The following is a 22,216-nucleotide window of genomic DNA, read 5'->3' on the forward strand; positions in this document are numbered from 1 at the left end:
CCACTCCCTCTAATGCTGATATGACCAAATATTGCCGCTACCACCGCAACCATGACCACACTACAAAAGATTGCAAAACACTCCAGGATAAAATAGAAGAACTGGTCCGTGCTGGTCACTTTCGCCGCTTCATCCGCAGAGATGATCATCCCTCTCGATCCCGTCACCCCCTCGATCCGACCACAGGCGCCCTCCACACGACTCTCGCCACGACAGATGCCCTGCCCAACCCGCTAACCAGGATCCCCAACCGGCTCGCACCGACATCACCCACGCCGATCCTCTCCTACGTGGCACTATCAACACCATCTCTGGTGGCTTCACTAGTGGAGGATCCACTTCTTCTGTCAAAAAGAAACACCTCCACCATATTCAATCCATCAACCATATTACCCACTCCTATCACAGACGCCGCATGCCTCCCATCATTTTCACATACGACGACTTTCACGACCTCGACCACCAACAAGACGACCCCATGGTCATCACTGTTGAAATTGAAAACTACACCGTTAAGAAAGTCCTTGTTGACCAGGGAAGCTCCATCGATATCCTCTACTGGGCCACATATCAAAAACTCCAGCTCCCAGACAATACCATGGTTCCACATGACGAACCAATCTATGGCTTCTTTGGCGAACAAGTTTCCACATGCGGCTACATTGACCTTCACACCGTGTTTCGCGATGGAACCCAAACTAAAACCATTCCCATCCGCTTCCTTATCGTTGACGTGCCCACATCCTACAATGTCCTCCTTGGCCGTCCTTCGCTCAACACCCTCAGCGCTGTCGTCTCCACCCCTCATCTGGCCATGAAGTTCCCTTCCCCTTCTGGCGACATCCTCACCGTCCATTGCGACCAACGACTGACACGTGAATGCTACATGACCAGCCTACGCCCACAACTCCCAATCCAACAAACCAACCCCATTGAGCGACCACCTGGCTTTGGCATCGCTCTATCGGGTGAAGATCTAGACCCCAAAGTGGGCAGGGATGTTCGTCTCGAACCTGTCGAAGAAACCTCCCCTCTAGAACTTCCAAATGGCCACTCCATCAACTTAGACACCGGTTTGAACTCTGACGAGCGTGCCATCATCACACCTATCCTTGTCAGCAACACGGACCTTTTTGCTTAGTCAGCCGCTAACTTACCTGGGGTAGACCCTCTAGTAGCATCCCACAAGCTATCCATCTACAAAGAAGCCTGCTACATCTCCCAAAAAAAATGCAAACTCGGCGAAGAACGACGCCTAGCAGCTAAGGCCGAGGCCGATAAGTTACTGAGCGCAGGATTCATTGAAGAAGCTCAATACACCACTTGGCTTTCTAATGTAGTCCTGGTGAAGAAAGCCAATGGCAAATGGCTGATGTGCGTAGATTACACAGATCTAAACAAGGCTTGTCCTCGAGATGCCTACCCCTTACCCAATATCGACCGACTTGTTGATGGCGCGACAGGGAATAAAGTACTTAGTTTCTTGGATGCATATTCCGGATATGGCCACATCTGACATGAACAAGACCGCCTTCATCACGGATGACGCCAACTACTTTTACATAGTTATGCCCTTTTGGTATTAAGAACGTTGGAGCAACCTACCAACGACTGATGGACAAAACTTTCAGCCATCTAATGGGACAATGTGTCGAAGTATACGTTGACGACATGGTTGTCAAGTCTCCAAGCCATCAACAACACGCCCAGGACCTCTCGACGGTCTTCTTCGCATTACGCCAATACAACCTTCGCCTCAACCCCGAGAAGTGTGTATTGGGCGTCGACCGCGGTAAATTTCTCGGATTCATGTTAACCCAGCGTGGTATAGAGGCCAATCCTGAAAAGTGCAAGGCAATTATTGAAATGCGCAGTCCCACCACCATCAAAGAAGTCCAATGCCTCATAGGCCGCCTTACAGCCATTTCCTGCTTCTTGCCCAAACTGGCTGAACAAACCTAACCCATAGTCCAACTCCTCAAGAAATTCGCCCGGTTCACGTGGACGGACGACTATGAACAAATATTTCAGAAACTAAAAACCACCCTCACCTCACCAACTATCCTCCACAAGTCGGACACTCGTCAACCCCTGCTAGTGTACATCACAGCCACCGACCACACCGTCAGCGCCGCGCTTGTCCAAGATATAGAGGGCACACAACATCCTGTCTACTTTGTTAGCAGAACGCTGCAAGATCCTGAAACCAGGTATCAAATGGTGGAGAAGTTGGCCCTGTCCTTGGTCCACGCAGTTCGCCGCCTACGCCCATATTTCCAAAACCACAGCATCACCATCAAAATCGACTACCCAATCCAAAAAAAATTGCAAAAACCAGACCTAGGAGGACGGATATCATCCTGGGTCGTCGAGCTGTCGGAATTCAACATTCGTTACGAACCCCATGGCCCCATTAAAGCCCAATGCCTCCTAGATTTTGTTAATGACCTCCAGCAAACATATACAGAGGACCAGTGGACGCTTCATGTAGATGGTTCCTCGAATCCGAAAGGTGCCGGTGCTGGCATCATGTTAGAAGGGTCCAACGATATCCTCATTGAAAAATCCCTTCACTTCGCCTTCAAAACATTCAATAATCAAGCCGACTACGAAGCCATACTAGCCAGCCTTTCCCTTGCCCGCGAAGTTGGCGTCAAAATCCTAACGTGCAAAACTGACTCCAAGCTTACTATGGGCCACCTAAATGATGAATTTTAGATTAAGGACCCCATCCTCTTGCAATATTACCATCTGGTTTGCGCGGTCATCCAATCCGCTTTTGAGCAAGTCCGCATAGAACACATTCCCAAGACCGACAACATCAAAGCCGACATCCTATCCAAATTAGTCAGCACCAAATTAAAAAGCCGCCACCGATCCCTATTACAGCAAACATTATCTACACCTTCCATCACAAATACGTGCCATAACCTAACCCACTCCCCAGCCGACAATACCACCCCTCCCCAAACCCACAACTAGACAACCCCTTATATCCAATATCTTCAAACCGGCAACCCCCCACAAGATGCTGACAAAACTTGGCTGGCTAAGGTCGCTAGGTATATCATGATAGGCGATGACCTCTACAAACGCGAGTACGGCCAACCGCTTCTCAAATGTGTCACTACAGAACAAGCGCAGTATATCATTAAAGAGTTACACGAAGGCATTTGCGGCTACCATTCTGGTGCACGTACTATGGCCATTAGAATCCTTCGAGCCGGTTACTTCAGGCCGACTATAGAAGCAGACTGTCAGGACTACGTCAGAAAGTGCAAACCATGCCAAAAACATGGCAACCTCATCCACCAGAAACAAGAACAACTTCATTCCATACTATCCCCATGGCCCTTTGCTAAATGGGGAATGGATATCCTCGGCCCTTTCTCCCCCGGCAAGGGGCAGGTGAAATTCCTTATAGTAGTCGTTGATTATTTCACCAAATGAATAGAAGCCAAACCACTGACCACTATCATAGTCCAGCAAGTCCAGCAGTTCGTATGGAAAGATATTATATGCATATATGGTGTTCCACATACCATCATCACCGATAATGGTTGACAATTTATAGATAAGGAGTTAGCCAAGTTCTACACCGGTCTGGGCATCAAACACATAACAAGTTCCCTAGAGCACCCACAAATAAATGGTCAAGCAGAGGCGGCCAACAAAGTGATCCTAGTAGAACTGCGCAAAAGATTAGATAGTGCCAAAGGTCGATGGCCCGAAGAACTGGTAGAAGTGCTATGGGCTTACCGGTGCACCCCTCAGTCATCAACAAACGAATCCCCATTCAGCTTAGTTTACGGTGCAGACGCCATGATATCGGTCGAAATTGGTGAACCTTCCATGCGTCGAGAACTATACAACTCAACCCGCAACCATCAAAACATGGCCACTCATCTCGACCTCCTACCCGAACTCAGAGAAAAAGCCCAGATACGCAACTTAGCCACCAAACAAAGAGCTTCCAGAAAGTATAACGCAAACCTATGTCCACGATCATTCATAAGCAAAGACTTAGTATAGAGAATGGCCAGCAGTGCAAGAAAGAAGGACGGCAAGTCCTCCGCCAATTGGGACAGCCCATACCGCATACGTGAAGACGCAGGAGGAGGAGCATATCGCCTGGAGCATTTATCTGGGGAGGAAATACCCAATACGTGGAATGTGTCCCACCTTAAGTTTTACTTTAGTTAAACATGTATTATTCCATATAAAAACACTTGTAACCCTGGGTGTACTCTTTTTTCTCACCTGGTCTTTTTTCCTTAAGGAGGGTTTTGGCTAGGGAGGTTTTAACGAGGCACCCCAGATTCAATGAATAATACAAAGGGTTCCCAACTTTACGACTACTCTTTATTTAACTTCTCATTATTCGTTTAAGTTCCCCACCTTTACCACAAGTAAGCGGCCTAGGTCGAACACCCTTAACTCGTTGGTTAATTCGTTTAAGTTCCCCACCCTTACCACAAGTAAGCGGCCTAGGTCGAACACCCTTAACTCGTTGGTTAATTCGTTTAAGTTCCCCACCCTTACCACAAGTAGGCGGCTTGGGTCGAACACCCTTAACTCGTTGGTTAATTTGTTTAAGTTCTCCACCCTTACCACAAGTAAGCGGCCTGGGTCGAACACCTTTAACTCGTTGGTTAATTCGTTTAAGTTTCCCACCCTTACCACAAGTAGGCGGCCTGGGTCGAACACCCTTAACTCGTTGGTTAATTCGTTTAAGTTCCCCACCCGTACCACAAGTAGGCGGCCTGGGTCGAACACTCTTAACTCGTTGGTTAATTCGTTTAAGTTCCCCACCCTTACCACAAGTAGGCGGCCTGGGTCGAACACCCGTAACATACAATCGATTTCGTCAAACATCACATACACCACAAATCATCAAACACCTGGCATACACAATAGCATACAAAGCATTAATCACATTAAGCATAAACGCAAAAGAAATGTACCAAGCATAACGAACATAATTCACCAGTTATTACAGACATAGGCTCAATAATACTTTCAAATCATTAAAAAATCAAAGTTCTATTATGCTTAATCATGGGCCTCCTCCACAGCATCCTCCGCCTCCTTCTCTTCTTCGACCGCCTCCTTCTCTTCTTCGACCGCCTCCTTCTCCGCTCCCTCGTTCGGACTGCTCTCGTCCTCATTAATAAGCTTCACATCAACAACATCCTTGTTCACATCAAATTTTGAATTAGCGGTGTCAACATCCTGGTGAAAAAAGGCTGCTTGCCGCAATCCCTTCTGAAAGCCGTTGATATGCTCTTGGATGATGCAACCCTTCAAGTCATCAAGTTCACCTACAACACCATCATATTTTTCTTTCAACTCATCATAGTCTGCCTCCAAATCTTCTATCTTCTTGTTCAGTTTTCCCTCCGAGTCCAAACAGCAGACTTTCCATGTTCCCAGCCTTTTTCTCTCCTCCTCCCAACTCTCCCTTTCCTTCTTCCAAGCGACCATTTCCTCCTCAAACTTATCGACCTTTCCCTGCAACTCCTCCACTTTTTCCCTACCTCCCTCCTTTACTTCCCGCCGGTACAGAGACCCAACACGACAACTCAATATCAACGCCTTACTTTCAAACTCGACCATTGTCCTCACAAGATGGTCCGCCTCCATATCATCAATAGAATTGATGATGGTATCTGGAAGGTTAATCGCAATATCTTTTCTAACAAATATCTCCGGCAACTCAATCAAGCCGGACTCTGGCCCCTTCGTCCCGCTAACCGACCCCGCCCCCAGCAATGCCGCCCTCACCTTCTTTACATCCTTTCCCTTGTCAGGTCGAGGCGGCAACTCAGCCTTCCTCTTGGTCCCATCGTGCACCTCGACCAACGACTACTGCAGGTTGGGAACATCAGTATTCCCGACTGTCTTGGTCTTTGCGGCCATTTCTCTCCTCAACGTCTGGAAAAGCGCCAAATTTTTCTTTCCGGATTGCGTCATGTGTCCTACAATAACATATCAAAACCCGGTTAAGTCAACTTAGAATCATTAACACAGTTTAAGTAATAAACAGATACCTTCAATATCAATAATCGGGTGCACCGAATTATAAAGTCTAACTAGACCCTTAGTGGGTAACTTATCGGTAAACTTCATCAAGGTCTCCACCACCTCCTTATCCCCCGCCGATAACTCGTCGGTGCCCATATCCTAGGAGTGGGCAAAAAATTTAATTTTCTTGATCCAATCCACTTTTGCTCCAATCCACTCCATTTATAATCCATTTTATTAAAAATCTAATCCATCTAAAATCCATTTAATGGATATGGATTCCAATCTAATTTACATTTTATATATCTTATGGATTGGATATCCATTTTATAAATCAAGATTTTTAAATATGGATAATCCAAAAAATCCAATCCAAATTTTCAATTTAAATTTTTAGTTGGGTTAAACTAAAAGTTGAGATGAACTATGCTATATTCAGACTTGGATGGGCCTTGCTCGACGACCTATACGAATCGGACAGGCCCGACAACCATAAGAGGTTGGGCGGGCCTAAAGATATGAACGAGATAGGCGGGCCCGACAAATCGAACGAGTCGATCAGGCCCAATGACCTGATGAGTTACGCGGACCCAAAAACCCGAATGGACCAAGCAGAACCAATGACGAAAATAGGTCAGGTAGCCCAAAGACCCGAACGAGTCAGGCAGGCCCAAAAACCTGAACAAGCCTGACAACCCGAACGGGCCCGAAGACCCGGATGGGCCGGACGACCTGGCGACCCGGATGGGCCTAACGACCCAGACGGGCCCGACGACCCAAACGGCCCCGAAGACCCGTACGGGCCCAACGACCCGGATGGGTCTGACGACCTACACGGGCCTTACGACCCGGATGGGCACGACGACACGAACGGGCCGGACGACCCGAATGGGCTCGACGATCCGGACAAACCTGACGACTTGGACGAGCCTAACGGGCCTGGTGACCCGGACGAGCCTGACGACCTACACGGGCCTTACGACCCAAATGGCACGATGACACGAACGAGCCCTACGACCTAGACGGGCTCAACGTCCCAGACGGGCCCTACGACCCGGATCGGCCTGACGACTCAGACGGGCCTGATGACCTTGACGTACCTAACGACCCAGACGGGCCCCACGATTCGAACGTGTCCAACTACCCGATTGGGCCCGACTATTTGGACCTGTCCGTCTGGGTCATCTGGCCCATCTGGGTCGTTGGGCCCATTCGGGTCGTCCGGCTCGTTCGCGTCGTCGAGCCTGTTTGTGTTTTCGGGCCCGTTCGGGTTGTTCGGCCCGTTCGGGTCATCGGGCCCGTCTGGGTCTTTCGGGTCGTCGGGCCCGTCTGGATCGTCCAGGTTGTCGGGTTCGTCTGGGCCGTCGATCCCATCTGAGTCATTCGAGCCTTAATGACACAAGTTTTAAGAAATTCAATTTAAATTTCTTTTATTAAAAATGGATTCCGGATTTTAAACTTGATCCAAATATTTGGATTGGATTTAAATCTTGATCCAAATATTTGGATCTGGATTCTAAAAAAATCCAAACTACTTTTGCTAAAAAAATGGATTTGGGTCAAAAATCTAATCCAATTATTTGGATATAAAATGGATGTGGATTGGATCATTAAATATCCAATCCATGCCCACCCCTACCATATCCTTATACCGAGAGGGAGTTCCCGTCCAGCTAAACAGGAACTTCGGACTCCCATCTGCGTTCAGGAAATGGGATCTGCCCTCCTCTTTCACCACAACTTTGAAGTATCCGTCCTTGAAATGCTTGAATGACTGAGAGAACGTGTCCAATCTCCTGATGCTGGGACGACTTATCAGAGATAGCCAAGTGGTCGGTTGGCGGGGCCTAGTATCGTAGAAATATAGAAATGCATAAGGAGAAGGCTGCAGATATAGGGATTGGCACAAAACACGGAAGGCTTGCATATAGGCCCAACTGTTTGGGTGCAGTTGTGTAGGGGCAACGTTTAGTGCATGCAATACACCCATGGTGAATTCGTCTAGCGGCAACTGCACATGTAGCTGAGAGAAATGACACATTTACATATAGAAAAACTTCTCGGTTGCCCCCTCTTGCCCGTGGCATACGCGGTTGATGGCGCTCACTTGTTCCAAGGAAACAATACCCCCACTTACACCTTTCGTGATAACAGGGGTGCAGTTTAGCTAAGAGTTCAACAGACGAGACCACCAAAATAAGGACGATTGATTACGAACGTCAGCAACCACCCACCCGTAGCCGCCCTTGGCCGGCCAATTACTCTCCGCCAACTCCTCCGGAGGGTCCTCTCGAACCTCAGTCACTGTCTCCATAGGGATTCTGCCTACCATACCCGCAGAACTGGTGCTCTCCTCCTCAACATGTCTACCTCTACTCCCCCCAGACTCTATACTCTCACTACTAGACGTAGACAACGACACGCTATCACTACTAGACATACCTTTTTCTGGAAAGATGACAGTTGGAACTAGGAACAAGTCGGACAGGAATAACGCACACAAGATCTCTGACTGAAAATTCTCGCAAATGAACCAACAAACGCTTACCCATTGTAAAATCCACATTTATAGGCCTGAATCCCAAATGATAAAACCCCTTCCCGCCAAAATGATAACCCATACCAATCGACACAATCATTCCAAAAGGCATGAGTGTTAAAAACGACGACGCAAAACTCCTTTTGATTTGACCTCTGACATCCCTTCACCTGCCATCAACCCTTTCTCGCCTTTAGCCTTAACACTGTTCATCACACTTAAAGGCTGGGGGATTGGTGTACCACACCTAGCCAGTCCCGCTAGCATATCAACACACATCACCCTTGACCGACACCTATGTCGGTCAAGGCTGGGGGACTGGTGTACCAAACTGAGCCAACTTAACAAAATAATAATAAAACGATCACCATACCTATATACCAAAGCATTCAAGTAACCAACTTAGGCTAGCTGGCCTAAGCCTAGCCGGCCTAAACTGGTAACATAAACATCTAGAGGAATAACCTGCCTAAGACAGCACATAGGTAACACAACCCGCCAAGGGAAGTAGTCGGTTTAGGCTGACAACCCCAATACACTTAGCAAAATCAAATCCCCCCTGATATTCAATGAGTCCACAATAATCAACCTAAAGGCCTGGGTTAGGGCCCAGGCCCACTTACAGCCCAAACTAGGGCACAAGCTAGGGCTCGGCCCATGGCATAACCAAACATAATTAATACTCTATAAATATACATGGACCCCAGTAATTAAAGGTACGCATTCATTACTCTATTAATCACCTGATTTGACGTTTTGAAAGCTTTAGCTGACTTGAGCTTCGGAGTCCCTTCTGCAGGTAACCCCTCCTAGGTCCAAGCAGACATGTACCAATCGGGAAGAGGCCAACTGAGGAGATAGCGGACTGCATAGGTAAGGTGACGCTCGTGCCTAACTTATCTTGTTTGTTCTCTGCAGGAACATAAATTATATTTTCATTGCTTAATGTAAGATGTATAAGTAGTAAAAGAAGTAATTAGCCAAGAAGGGGGTTGAATTGGCCTCTACAAAAACTTTAGTTCTTTTTAAACTTGTAAAAACCCTTTTGATTTAATAAAAAATGACCAAGAACTTAGTATACAATTACTATTTGAATATGTATTTTCAATCGATTGAAAACATAGTTAACATATTCATTTCATTAAACAGAGAGTCAACCATATATACCAATACTTTTCAACAAATTAAAACACTAAAACAACATATTGAGACACTAGAAAATTATACAGATAAACGAAATTGGTGATAAACTCGGATTATATCAACAAATCAAGATTGATTCCAAACAATAATATACACATAATTACACCTTCAGATTATATCAAATCACAAGAATAACATAGAAAAATTGTTTAAAACAAATTTCTTGAAACTTTTTGTCAAACCATGCGCTCATAATTTTATACTAGTTCACTCAAGACTAGGCTACATCCAATGAGTCAAGGCAACCTTAGCCTGACTTTGCACTATTTCAAAAGATTTACACAATCCACCAAGATTACACTTTTTCGTAATGACCATCGAAGGTACAAAGGTTGTTTTTTGCCAATCGGCAAGGTCTACCCTAATTTGGGATGTTGAGCATTCACCATCCAGCTTGAGGGGAGGTTATTGAAACCCTAATCCCCTTAGGGTTTCTTTTTCCCCTTTTCTATAGAATGATTAGTGATTAAATCAGTATTCTAGGGTTTCTGTAACCCCTCTTTCCCTTTTCTATAAAAACCCCTTTGGGTTTCTTCCCTTTTGTAACACAGAACACAATATACAGAAATACATACAATTTTCTTACCTTCGTTCCACACTTGATCTCTTACAGAGCTTTGCTCTGCCTCGCGCTCTAGATCTGTAGCTCCCTCTCTACTACATTTATCTTCTTCTTCTCCAGCTCTCTCTCTTTTCTCCGCCAGCCATGATGCTCACTCTCACTCACGCTGATATGAGAGGAAAAGTGGTTGTGATTCTGATACCACTTTGTTAAAAAAAAAAAAGAAAAACTCACACACATTAATATTAGAAGAATATTCAATGTAATTCACTATATGTATTATTGATCGGGAATGGGCTATTATATAGTCGCGTACACTACACCAAAAAATAACCACTCTAACCAAATATTAACAAATCAAACTAAATCTAATCTAATCTAATATGTCATGTTAACAAAGTAAATATTAAATACTACAACTAACTAAAAATAAAAACTAAACAAACTAAATATAAACGACCCTTTTATACTCCTAATAAAAACAACCCTTTGTAATTAAAATAAACTAGCCCAAATATAAAAATCACCCTACTATTTAATTTAAGATTTATCTAACAATTTTTACTAACCAGTTTAGCTGCTTCTAAATAGATGTAGTACTAATATTTTCAACTGCTTTTGATTGCATTTTAATGGCACATCCCAAGTCAAGTGACTCATCACAAAAAACATGACCAAACATATTCAAGAAGAGCTATAGAATCATGTGAAAATTTTTCTTTTAGATTGTCGATGACTTTTTGTTTGTTTTGTGCTATAAGGTGGAAAGTTGTTTTTTTCAACCCTAAGGTCAGTGTTTCTATGGTTGTGTTTATTTTTTATTTCATCTCATTGTTCTATTTTATAGGTTTTCTTAATCCCCTTACTTTCATGGTTTTTGTTTTTGGGTTAATTGTTTTCAAAGATGAATACCCTAATTGTGTGTGTCAATCTCAAGAAAACCAAGTAATATATCAATTTGCCTTCTTTTGTTTTTTAACTATCAAATACTACCGTATTTTGGTTGTCTTTTACTCTTTTTTTCTACAATTCATTGACCACTCTCTTTCATGGTTATGAATGTCTCATTTATTTATTATGTGGTGAAAACCAAAGAAGAGTTGTTTTTTTTGTTCTGAAACCTACGAGCAAGTGTTTTTTCATTCATGTTTGATTTTTATTTCATTTTATGATTGCTTTGTTTTCTTGGTTTTCTTACTCTCTTTATTTTCATGGTTTTTGTTTTCATATCGGAGGGACATGTTTGTATGTGTTGAAAATCTTACGTCAAAGAGATAAGTTAATTTTAATTTTATAAGTCGGTTTTTGAGAATTAATTATATTTAAAGTTTCATTTCTTAATCGTATGTAGTAATAGTGTACCTTTAGTTTTGGTTGTTTTTTACTCTTTTTTTTCTAATGCAATTTGTTAGCCAGTTTTTTCTCATTGACGAGAGATGTAACCTGTTCTGAAATGTATGATCATTTCCTAGGACCTCAGTTTGAGGAAAGGATGATGAAAAAGTCTTGAAATCACTCAATTAAGAATATCTTTGGAAGAATCTAAATACTTTTCCATTTGATATTATCTCGAAGTGAAACTCTTTTTGTCATATTTTATGGTAAAGATTTTTCAATGTTGTAGAAGAAACTGTATCAAGTCCATAACAAATATTCCCTTCATCATCTCTGAAGCTATTGGTATGACTTGCGGCTCTCTGAATGAGACTTCTATCTGCATCAGAAACCTCCATGTTTTCCATGTAAATGTTTGATTTTTAAAAGTCTCACGTCACCTAAAAGTATAATTAAGTTATACTGTATAAGTTTCTAATAACTAAGAAATTGTATCCTATAATTGCTTCTTAATGAACCATTTCCACAAGAACAAGGCTCTGGTATAATCAGGACAACATTAAAATATGAATCAATGAAATTGTGTACTATATATAAGAGTAAAATTAAATTAAGTTCAAAATTTATCTTTTAAAAATACACTTTACCAAACGAGCTATTAAATATATATACATATATGTGATAACTTTTGTAATAAATATAATGTTGATATTTTTAGACAAATAAATAAATTGTAGTATATATATTAAATTTTAATAAAGTGGCGTTGTCCAGTTTTTACTTTAATATTTATTGCATAGTGTTTAATTTTTATAGAATTTAATTTATAAAAGTTTAATTTTAATAGTTAATAAATATTTCATTACGTATTTAAATAGTTTAATTTAATTTTAATCACAACAAATATTTATTTTAATCATTATTTATCTAAACGTTATATAAAACAATTTCTTAAATACATAATCATGCACTAATTATTATTATTATTATTATTATTATTATTATTATTATTATTATTATACATTTTTATATGTAAAAAGTCTACATATAAACATATTTTAACATATATTACCATATAATAATACAGTTATTTAACTTTTTTGCATTGTTTAACTTTTTATTTTTATATCACACATATCTATATATGATATATAATTAATAATTAAATTTACATATCTTCCATTTATTTACATAAATATAATAATAATTATATTATTTTTCTAAAAACAATAAAAAAAAAGCCTGTGGTTAGGCACGGATCTCAGACTAGAAAAGTTAAGAAAAGTAAAGTTTCTTTTTGAATAATTAATTGGAAAGGAAATCCGTTGATTTAGTTTTACATAAAGTTCAAAAGACATGGAGTGCAAAATAAGACAAACAATAATCACTGTATTAAAATAAGTTATCTAAGAATCTAGCATACATTGGCAAACTAAATTTACTTGATCAATGTTAATTAGAATTTTCTGTATAAAAGATAAAGAATTTACTCCAGGGAATAAAAATATTCTGTTCAAAAGTGTGACACCCAATTGTTCAAATTTGTTGCTTTGCTTCTACAGTGTATGTTTTGGACGATAATAGCTACAAATTCATGTGAATGAGGGATTATAATTGCAAAGTCTGACACCAGATTCTGAAAAATAATTTTAATTTTTGTCCTACTCACTTACACATTCACATGATGAAATATGATCAGAGAACTGCGATACAAATAAGAAAACAAATAACATGGCATTCTGCTTTCGGCCAATTATCACATGACATTGAAATGATCCAACAAAGAACCTGCATGAGTCTATGTTCAACGTATGACAATTTTACATTATTCATGATGGTCATGGTGATACTTTCTTTATTTGTTCAGAATCTCTCAGCACACCACCTTTTGATGTTCAGAACAGTAGTGTACTAGTGGTTGAAGTTAGAAACCTAGTGATGGGTCCAATGCCTTTAGAAGAAAACAGTTTTTGGAAATTGTGCAGTCTAATAGCAGCATTCATGGACCTGGTTTCCTAGAAAGAATCATCCTCATTTGCCAATTATTCAGACAAAAAAGATCTTATAATTCACCAGACATGTGTAATTCATATGTTTTGCAGTGTGATTCCAAAAGGGGACATTTATTTTATATTTTTCTCTACATAAAACCTTGCACCACCTCCAATAATCCTCCTCACTGTATCCTTAAATTACACATTTTCTCATAAAAGTTGCTGTTTTTTAATATCTTCTCTTTTAACAATTTTTTTTCATTTATCATGTTTGAAATCTAAACATGCAGACACATTTTCACTCCTGTTAAAGATATGTTGATGCAGTGGAAATGATTGTATATCACAAATTAGATAGACTTTTAAGAGAGAGAAAGTTAAACATTCAATTTCTCTTGTATATTAAAGTATAGAGTTTCATTTCTGTAGAAACTTTCTCTTCAAAAGTATGTAACATGACTGGAGTTCATGGAGTAAACTTGAGTCATTGAATATTTACTTTTATGGGAAAAAAACTACTGAACATTACTTTAGTTACTTTTTGCAAGGAAACATTAATGTTTGCATTGCATTACTCATACAGAATTTCATCACACTTCTCTCTTAATTACATATGATGTGTTGTGAATTGTTGCATAAATAGCATTTCTGAACAAATAAAAGGGATCAAATAATAAATTACACCAAACAAAAATCAACTTCAATGTTTATCATAACATAAGAGTTTACATCAATGGCCACTCAAAAGAAAACACTCAGTTTAAAATAATCTTACACCTTGAGCCTGTATACTACTAAGATGAAAAATCCTAAACAGCACTTAAAAGCCACCAAAGCCCAAATATTTGGCCTGAATAAGTGAAGTCTGAGCCAATATATCTGACCAATGAGTGATAGCAATGGTGGCTGCAACTGCCACACCATAGCACAACCGCACTAGGAAATACAAAAGCTGTTAGACTCAAAATTTGCTTCATGCTTAAGACAAGTCCCTAACTAAAAGACCTATCCACTCACTAACTGTACAAGCCACCGAGCACAAGAAAGAATGCCCTTGGATATTTTAGTTATACCATGATTATTAGCATGCACCAAACACTGACTTCAGCACTAACAACTACCATCCACATACACACTATTGCCATTGGTATATACACCATTCAAGGAACCATTTGGTGCTTTGAAGCCCTTTACATTTTGGTGTGCTTTCAGTTTTGGTGAGTGTCTATTATTACACGTAGCTAACTTTGAGTAACCATTTGGCACCTTCTTCCTTGGTTCACTTGCTGCTGCGATTAATCCTGTTTTGTCAATGAACCAGCAACATCATTTAGTCTTATATAAAGAACATACAAACAAAAATTTGATTCATTCTGATGAAAAAAGTCTCAACCAAGGCAGTAAATAAACCAAGTACAGTTCAACCCTCACAAGACAGACATGTGAAAAAAACCAACAGGATTTGTATATTTGAACTGAAAAAAGATGGGAAATGACTCAATCAAGAAAGTAAAGTACCTGAGAAGAGTGGAGAAGGTTTTCCTGGTCTGGACTTGAACTCAGGGTGAAACTGAACGCCAATATAAAAAGGATGGCTAGGCAATTCAACTATCTGCACTCATGCAGAAAATTACCAGAGTTACAATTATTTAACTATGCACAAATCTTAATATCCACACCATTATACACAATTTCAACTAAAGACTCACTTCCATGCGCCTCCCAGTTTCATCTTTGCCTACAAAAGACAGACCAGCAGTCTCTAGCTGTGATACCATGTCAGGATTAACCTCGTATCTATGTCGGTGTCGCTCATCAATAAAGCTTACATTACCATACCTATAAAGAATTCCAAATTTCAGAATCACATGTATGCAATATCAATATATAGTTGAGATTCAGATGTTAGCATTTTGAATTAATATTTTTACAACATCCGTGTTGAAATTTTCAATAGAAAATCCAAGTACATAAAACACATTCAGTTTAGTTCTAAATTCTCACAATTTTGCAGATTTGCTGTCAGCAACTTCAAAGTAGGTTCTTCTTGAACCAAGCCGCATAGTTGCCCCCATATGAGTTTTTGAGCCCTATCCATAAAATAAAATACAAACCAGATTAACTAGGTTTTCAAAAGGAACGATATTATCAACATATGCAGTGCATAGATATAAGAGAATATACTTCTGGCATAAATATGACACAAGGGGTCTTGGTTTCTGGATTAAATTCTGTGCTAGTGGCATCATGCAGACCAAGAACAGATCGTGCATACTCAATGACAGCAATTTGCATCCCCAAGCAAATTCCCAGAAATGGAACATTATGTTCTCGAGCATACTTAGCAGCAAGAATTTTCCCTTGCACTCCTCTATCACCAAAACCTCCTGGAACTAGAACACCATCAGCGCCCTGCAGAAGAAGTCCAATTACAGAAAACCAATAAAAAATTTATCATTATATGAGATTTTAACATATATATCAACATTAAGGATCTGAAAATGGAATAAATATGTTCATTCTAAATAGTAGGAATACCTTTAAAAGATTCCATGCAGCTTTATATGCCTCAGGATCCTGCAGCAGTATATTAACCAATCATCAGAGGGTTGCATAAAAGCAAAACCAAAAGGTCAACTAACATAAGTAGTGCAGGAGAAAGATCAGTAATCACCTCTTTATAAGTAACTTCTTCAAGATCCCCAGCCGGGACCCAGTCTATGCTAAGTTTTCGGTTGCGAGCAACAGAAGCATGTAAAAGTGCCTTCAAAAAATAACAAGTACATTGGCTTATGGTATACCAGGGTTCAGTGTAACAATTATGTTTCAGTATGCATATTGAATAAAAAGGTTGTGCAGAGAATGAATAAGGAGGAAATTATTATGTATGGAATACGATGGTTCAGTTACTAATTGAAGAGTAAGTTACCTTCAGAACAGAAAGATATGCATCTGAAAGACCGGTGTATTTTCCCACCATAGCAATTCTAACCTGAGGCACATAACAGTGGTTGTAAGCTCCACATTGGCCACTATTCAGATAAATCAATATCTATGAACATGTTTTTTTTTTCTTTAGATGATACATATTTGAGATGTCTAACACTCACAGTTTCATCGCATCTGTCATAAACTTTTGTCCTTGAAGTCCACTCCTTCAAATTAGGCTCTGCTGCAACACTGCAAATGATAAAGGAATTAGTTTAAAGACAAAACCAATTTAACTAACAGCTACTCAAAACCACATTTTTAGAAAACCATAATGGATTAGGAATCTTTATGGGGAAATGGAGGGGGTTAACACCAAAAAGAATGAGTTTGCAAAACTAACCCTAGCAAGTTTAATGCTTTCAGGATCGCCTCATGTGCCTTCTGGTCCTATTTGTTAAGATAAATTCAAAGGAAAAAGTTTAGGATCTTGCATGAACTTAAACCACTTAAATGCAAAAGTATGAAATTCAACTTTAACAAAAAACACTATCAAAACCATGAAATTAACAAATTAAACTTCATAAATATGGTTCCTGCAGTCCTGGAAAAGAGTCACAGAGAAGAGTTTCAAGAAGACTATATAGAATTACTTACTTTCAATAGCAAAGGAATATGCCAAATGTTTGGAACATCATGGAGAGTAAGGATGTTTGACAGCTGCAGATACAAAAGCTTGTCTTAAGAATACATGCAAGGGTTTTGTGAAAGAAAAGTGCAAGTTGTCATAGCTAATTTCTTATTACCGGCACATGACAAAATTGAGCAAGTTTTGCCTTGACATTATCATCAAGTTCCTGGTAAAAGGACAATACAAACAGATTTTTTTAATCATTATTACATGGACCACAGAATAAAAAATAACAAGAGAAGAAACACACCTTCGAACTGCGACAAGCAAGAAGATTAGGGGTCAAACCTAATCCTCTAAGTTGACGAACACTGTGCTGAGTTGGCTTTGTTTTCTACAGATTAGAAAAATTCAAATAAGTGTTGATCATATCACTTGAATGTTTCAGCAACAATATTCCATTCAGTTTATTTAGGACCAAAAAATAGAAACTCTGAAAGTTCAATTTTACACTCTACTTGAATATGTTTTATTTCACATTAATTTCTAATAAAAAATACATTAAAAATGCTCCACTGCTAAAATGTTTAACACCATACCGGTTCACCAACAACATGAAGTATAGGAACCAAGCTGACATGAACCAAACAGAAGTTGCCAGGGCCTACACAAAAAGAGATCAAAGTTAGCAAGACTGATTTCGTGAAGCATGCCAATAATCAAATTAAGATATATGAATCAATAGAGTATGAGATTTGAAGCATGACAAACATTACCTACACGGTATGAAAACTGGCCAAGTGCTTCAATAAAAGGCATGGACTCAATATCCCCTGCATGAAAGAAAAGTCATTTTAAATTAATTTGCTTTAAAATATAGCCGATCCCACCACCAAGTGAAAAGAAGCTTGGTGGTTGTTTTAGAATATAGTTCTAGTGTTTTCACAGTACGGATAATATGAATATTATTTTCTCTCACTGTTTGCTAAGTATAAGTCATTTTCAATTTTTAGTTTTCAACTTCCACCTAACCCATGATCTTTAGAATTAAATATGGGAAAAAATTGAATGGATATAGAAATATAATATTGAAAAAGTTCTATCTTAATATTGATTGAAAGTTTTCTCTGACTATTATTTACCTATAGTTCCACCCAATTCAATGACACAAACATCAGCTGGCCCTTCTTTCCCGTCAACTGGTATCTTTGCCACACGTTCTATCCATTCTTGGATAGCATCTGTTATGTGTGGAACTACCTACAAATAAAGCAAAAAACAAAAATGAAAACCGAGGCACCAACAACAAATACAAATAGCTTCAAAGAGGAAGAAGAATCAGAGATTAAGCATATACCTGTACGGTCTTTCCAAGATAATCTCCTCTTCTCTCCTTCTCAATAACAGACTATAAACATAAACATCCAAAACAAAACAATTAGAAACATCTGGCTCACCTGTTCAAAAGTAAAGAAGAAACCATTTAAAGGCAGTGTACTCACCTGATAAATTTTTCCAGTAGTGATGTTATTGTCGCGAGTTAATTTAATGTCCAAAAATCGTTCATAGTTCCCAAGATCAAGGTCAACCTTCCACAGACAAAAAAGAAAGAATGAAAATGGCAATCTAAAACTTCAGAGGAAAACAAATTGCAGATATCCTCTTTTACTACGACTCAGAAAGTTTTATCTTGCACTTATGAAATGAGAAAATGATAAGAGCAGGGGAAAGTGTAACATACAATCTCAACCTTCCATTGAATTTAAAAGGAAAGAAAAAATATAATGACTGTCATCTCGTGATAGAAAACTTCTATTTGCTTACCTCTCCTCCATCATCTAAGACGAAAACCTCCCCATGCTCGAAAGGAGACATTGTTCCCGCATCAGTGTTCAAGTAGGGGTCTGCAAATGATGGAAAAAAATTAAAACAAAGTTAACAATAGCGACAATAACATTCATTACTCTACATAACATGATAATAAAAGCAAACAGGTTTTTAATTATTTATAGGAGGGAAGAGAAACACTGCACAAGATTGAATTTACTTTCTTTAAAAATACAAAAGAAGAAAACACTGAGGAGAAAGAAACACAATGCAGGAGAATCAAGTGTCCTCCAAAAACAAGAGAAGAAAAACAACAAATCAGTCACTTTGTAAACCAAAAAACATAAACCCCCTTTTTCTTCAACAAACCATTTCCATCCAAATAGAACCTCAAGTAGTCCAAGGAACCAGACAAGTTGGCCATTAAGCAAGCCAATCAAACTTATTGATAGTAAAAAAACACAAACTGCATTCTCTTCCCGAATTAGGAAGAAGGGTAGAGAGCTTTGAATCCAAAGGAGAATAAGAACAAGAAAAATACCAATCTTGATAGAGGTAACTCTAAGGCCACAGGCCTTGAGGATCAGGCCAATACTGCTGGCAGTGACTCCTTTCCCAAGTCCACTCACAACACCACCAGTCACCAACACATACTTCATTTTTCCCACCCTTTTAAGTTGGTCAGTGAAACTAGTACTCTGCTGCTTGTCCAATGCACAAAGCCAGAACAAACCCCTGAAAATGAGCACTATGAGAAGACAACAACCACCAAAACACAACCTAGGACCATAAAAACAGACACATACAACTGTAGTTCCAATAATACCACTACTCAAGTACAACCACCACTACTTATACTGAGAACCACTAACCCCTTTTAGCCCTCTGATAAAACTAAGAATGATGACAACAACAGTACAAGAAAGAAACAATGCAAGAGTGGCGGTTTCTAGTAAGTGGGGTGGTTCGGATAAGATAGCTAGATAGGCAATATGACATTACTACTACATACATAGATATCATAAGCAAAGGAAAATGGGAAAAAATAGAAAAAGGTGGGAACTTTGAAGAACCCCACAAGGGAGAGAATAATGAGGAACCTTGTTCACAATGACGGGGTTTACAAGGTTCTTCCTTTCACTGCTTTTCTGGGAACCAACCCCCTTTTGGCCCCAAAGCCTTTCTCTTTATAGCCCCCCAACAAAGAGAGGGAAACACCCTCTTGCTGCCTCTAAAAACGGCTCAATCAACCCACAAATGGGACAATAGTTGGAAGGGTTGTGTAGTTAGGATAGTTATGTGTCTAATTATGTGTGTATGACACAAAATGGGAGGAAAACCAAAGGGTATAAGGTTAGGACTTTGATCAAGACGAAGAAGATGCTTTTTGGGTTGCCTCTACGGTTAACAAGCATCAAAATGTACCCTCTTCTCTCTCCCTCTCTCTTTCTCTCTCTATGTCTCCTGTTCTTGCTGTTCTTGTTACAGGCGGCGGGTGAACATGGAAGATGGCTTCACCTTCCAACTTTAAAAAGAAGCAAAATCCATGTCCCAAAAGAAAAAAAAAATATAAATATAAATATAAATATAAAAATTGAAAATTTACTCCTCCTTTATTGGTTGGTTACAGGGATTAGGTAAATAAAATAAAATATAGCAAAAATAAGGGGTCTTTCATTTTTGTTTTTGACGCAATCAAAAATCAACCAACCAAGAATTAGGAAAAGGGTGGTAGTTAGTTGCGATGGTGCGGAGAAAAAATTGTGTCAGGGAGACCGTACCTATTATTTCTTGGACATGGTCCCTGCATTTCAGCAAAAGAGATACAAATTATTCATTATAATTAAAATTAAAATACCCATATTCAGAAAATTTACAACTTTTCAGTATTTTATAAAAATAGTAAATACCTTTATCAGAATTAATTACTTTCTTTTAACCTAACTCCTCTTCTTTATCAGTAACCTATAGCCCATTAGTGCAGTAAATGTTACTTTTATTATATATATATATATATATATATTTTAAAGTTGGAGGTGGCAATTAGACAGCTTGGGAATGGGTTTGACTATATCCAAAATTAAAATCTTACTCGATCCATTAAAGTTGGAAAATTCTAAATCATTGTCTATCTTGTTTTAAAATAATTGTTTTAGTTACATACAATTTTAAATATTTGTTATTAAGCTATATCTGTATTTCAAGAATAATAAAATTATATATATATATATATATTCGAATTTATTTATCATACATATTTGAAGACATGAGTTAATAAAAAAAATGGGTACATGTATTTTGAAATATCCCATTAATAAGTTTATCAAAAAAATTAGTGAAAATTTGAAGGATTTATATATTTTATAGAAATATTTTAATTATATATCAATTCTTAAGTAATAAATTAAAGAATCGTATTATACCATGTTTAGTATCATGTATAGGATACTTTAACTAACTTATAATAATTAAAGAATTTGTTTAATTATTCATTTATTCTTATCTTTTGACCCATATATTTAAAATTATCCATTTTACTTCTTTCAAATACCATTTCAACTTGTTTTAGTCTTAGACATACCATTTTTATTTTTATTTATTTCCTTCCATCTAAAGTCATAAAAAGACAAAGATTCAAAACGGTATATATGAAGAGTGAAATGGAAATGATACGAAACTTATTTCTTGGAATTTTACATAAATAATTAATGTGCCTCCATTCAAGTACATTTCTGAATTAAAAAAAATTAATGAAAAATGAAGATAAAAAAAAATTCTAAAAGTAATGTGAGACGCGATGTTTTTTCTGAAATTCACTTTTACTTCTCACTCCAAAAACTGTTTGAATGATGGTGTCATGAACACCGAATCATTCATCGTTTGTGAATCCTTAATGACACAGTGAGGGAGCATGAGTGTTGATTTTTCTGAAAAATGAAAATCATTTTCACACTCATTTTTTCATTTTTCAAATTTCTATGTTGATCCTTCTTTCACTCCGCATTTCATTTTTGACCATTCGCATGGCAAAAAGAGAATGAATCTTTGTGCCACGTGTGTGTGATTATGCAGATGAACAAAACAAAGTCATTTGGCATGTTTCATTCCATATATGGAATTTATAAATAAAACATTGTATTATTTTATAAATCATTTTTTTTTTGTGATGAATT

General features: G+C 38.6%; 1 protein-coding gene across 3 annotated transcripts; it reads right to left on the minus strand.

Moving 5' to 3' along the window:
- Window positions 1–14,331: 14,331 nt before the first annotated feature.
- Window positions 14,332–20,566, minus strand: LOC114192558 (CTP synthase). 3 transcript variants are annotated; one of them, XM_028082314.1, is made up of 21 exons: window positions 20,144–20,566; window positions 19,585–19,778; window positions 19,041–19,120; window positions 18,719–18,805; window positions 18,574–18,624; window positions 18,359–18,476; window positions 17,993–18,049; window positions 17,816–17,880; window positions 17,527–17,610; window positions 17,392–17,442; window positions 17,243–17,305; window positions 16,989–17,035; window positions 16,768–16,837; window positions 16,587–16,649; window positions 16,332–16,421; window positions 16,196–16,234; window positions 15,842–16,069; window positions 15,662–15,747; window positions 15,367–15,496; window positions 15,176–15,269; window positions 14,332–14,958 (listed from the first exon to the last, which is right to left on the minus strand). In XM_028082314.1, the coding sequence occupies exons 2-21, from the start codon at window positions 19,700–19,702 to the stop codon at window positions 14,768–14,770; spliced, it is 1,812 nt and encodes a 603-aa protein (XP_027938115.1). In that variant the 5' UTR covers window positions 19,703–19,778; window positions 20,144–20,566; the 3' UTR covers window positions 14,332–14,767. The 3 variants fall into 3 exon arrangements, with proteins under 3 accessions (XP_027938115.1, XP_027938124.1, XP_027938131.1); XM_028082323.1 differs by lacking the exon at window positions 20,144–20,566 and adding an exon at window positions 19,916–20,051; XM_028082330.1 differs by lacking the exon at window positions 19,585–19,778.
- Between the last annotated feature and the right edge of the window lie 1,650 nt (window positions 20,567–22,216).

The sequence above is a fragment of the Vigna unguiculata genome, chromosome 1 (assembly GCF_004118075.2).
Source record: "Vigna unguiculata cultivar IT97K-499-35 chromosome 1, ASM411807v1, whole genome shotgun sequence".
NCBI lineage: Eukaryota > Viridiplantae > Streptophyta > Magnoliopsida > Fabales > Fabaceae > Vigna > Vigna unguiculata.

What these genes read in the sequence shown, in the direction of transcription:
- LOC114192558 (XM_028082314.1), bottom strand. Translation starts at nt 19,702, where the DNA reads ATGAAGTATGTGTTGGTGACTGGTGGTGTTGTGAGTGGACTTGGGAAA. An exon ending in CTACTGGAAAAATTTATCAG is followed by an intron (nt 18,625 to 18,718) that starts GTGAGTACACTG and finishes TTATGTTTATAG; the next exon opens with TCTGTTATTGAGAAGGAGAG. An exon ending in CTCAATTTTGTCATGTGCCG is followed by an intron (nt 17,306 to 17,391) that starts GTAATAAGAAAT and finishes TTGTATCTGCAG; the next exon opens with CTGTCAAACATCCTTACTCT.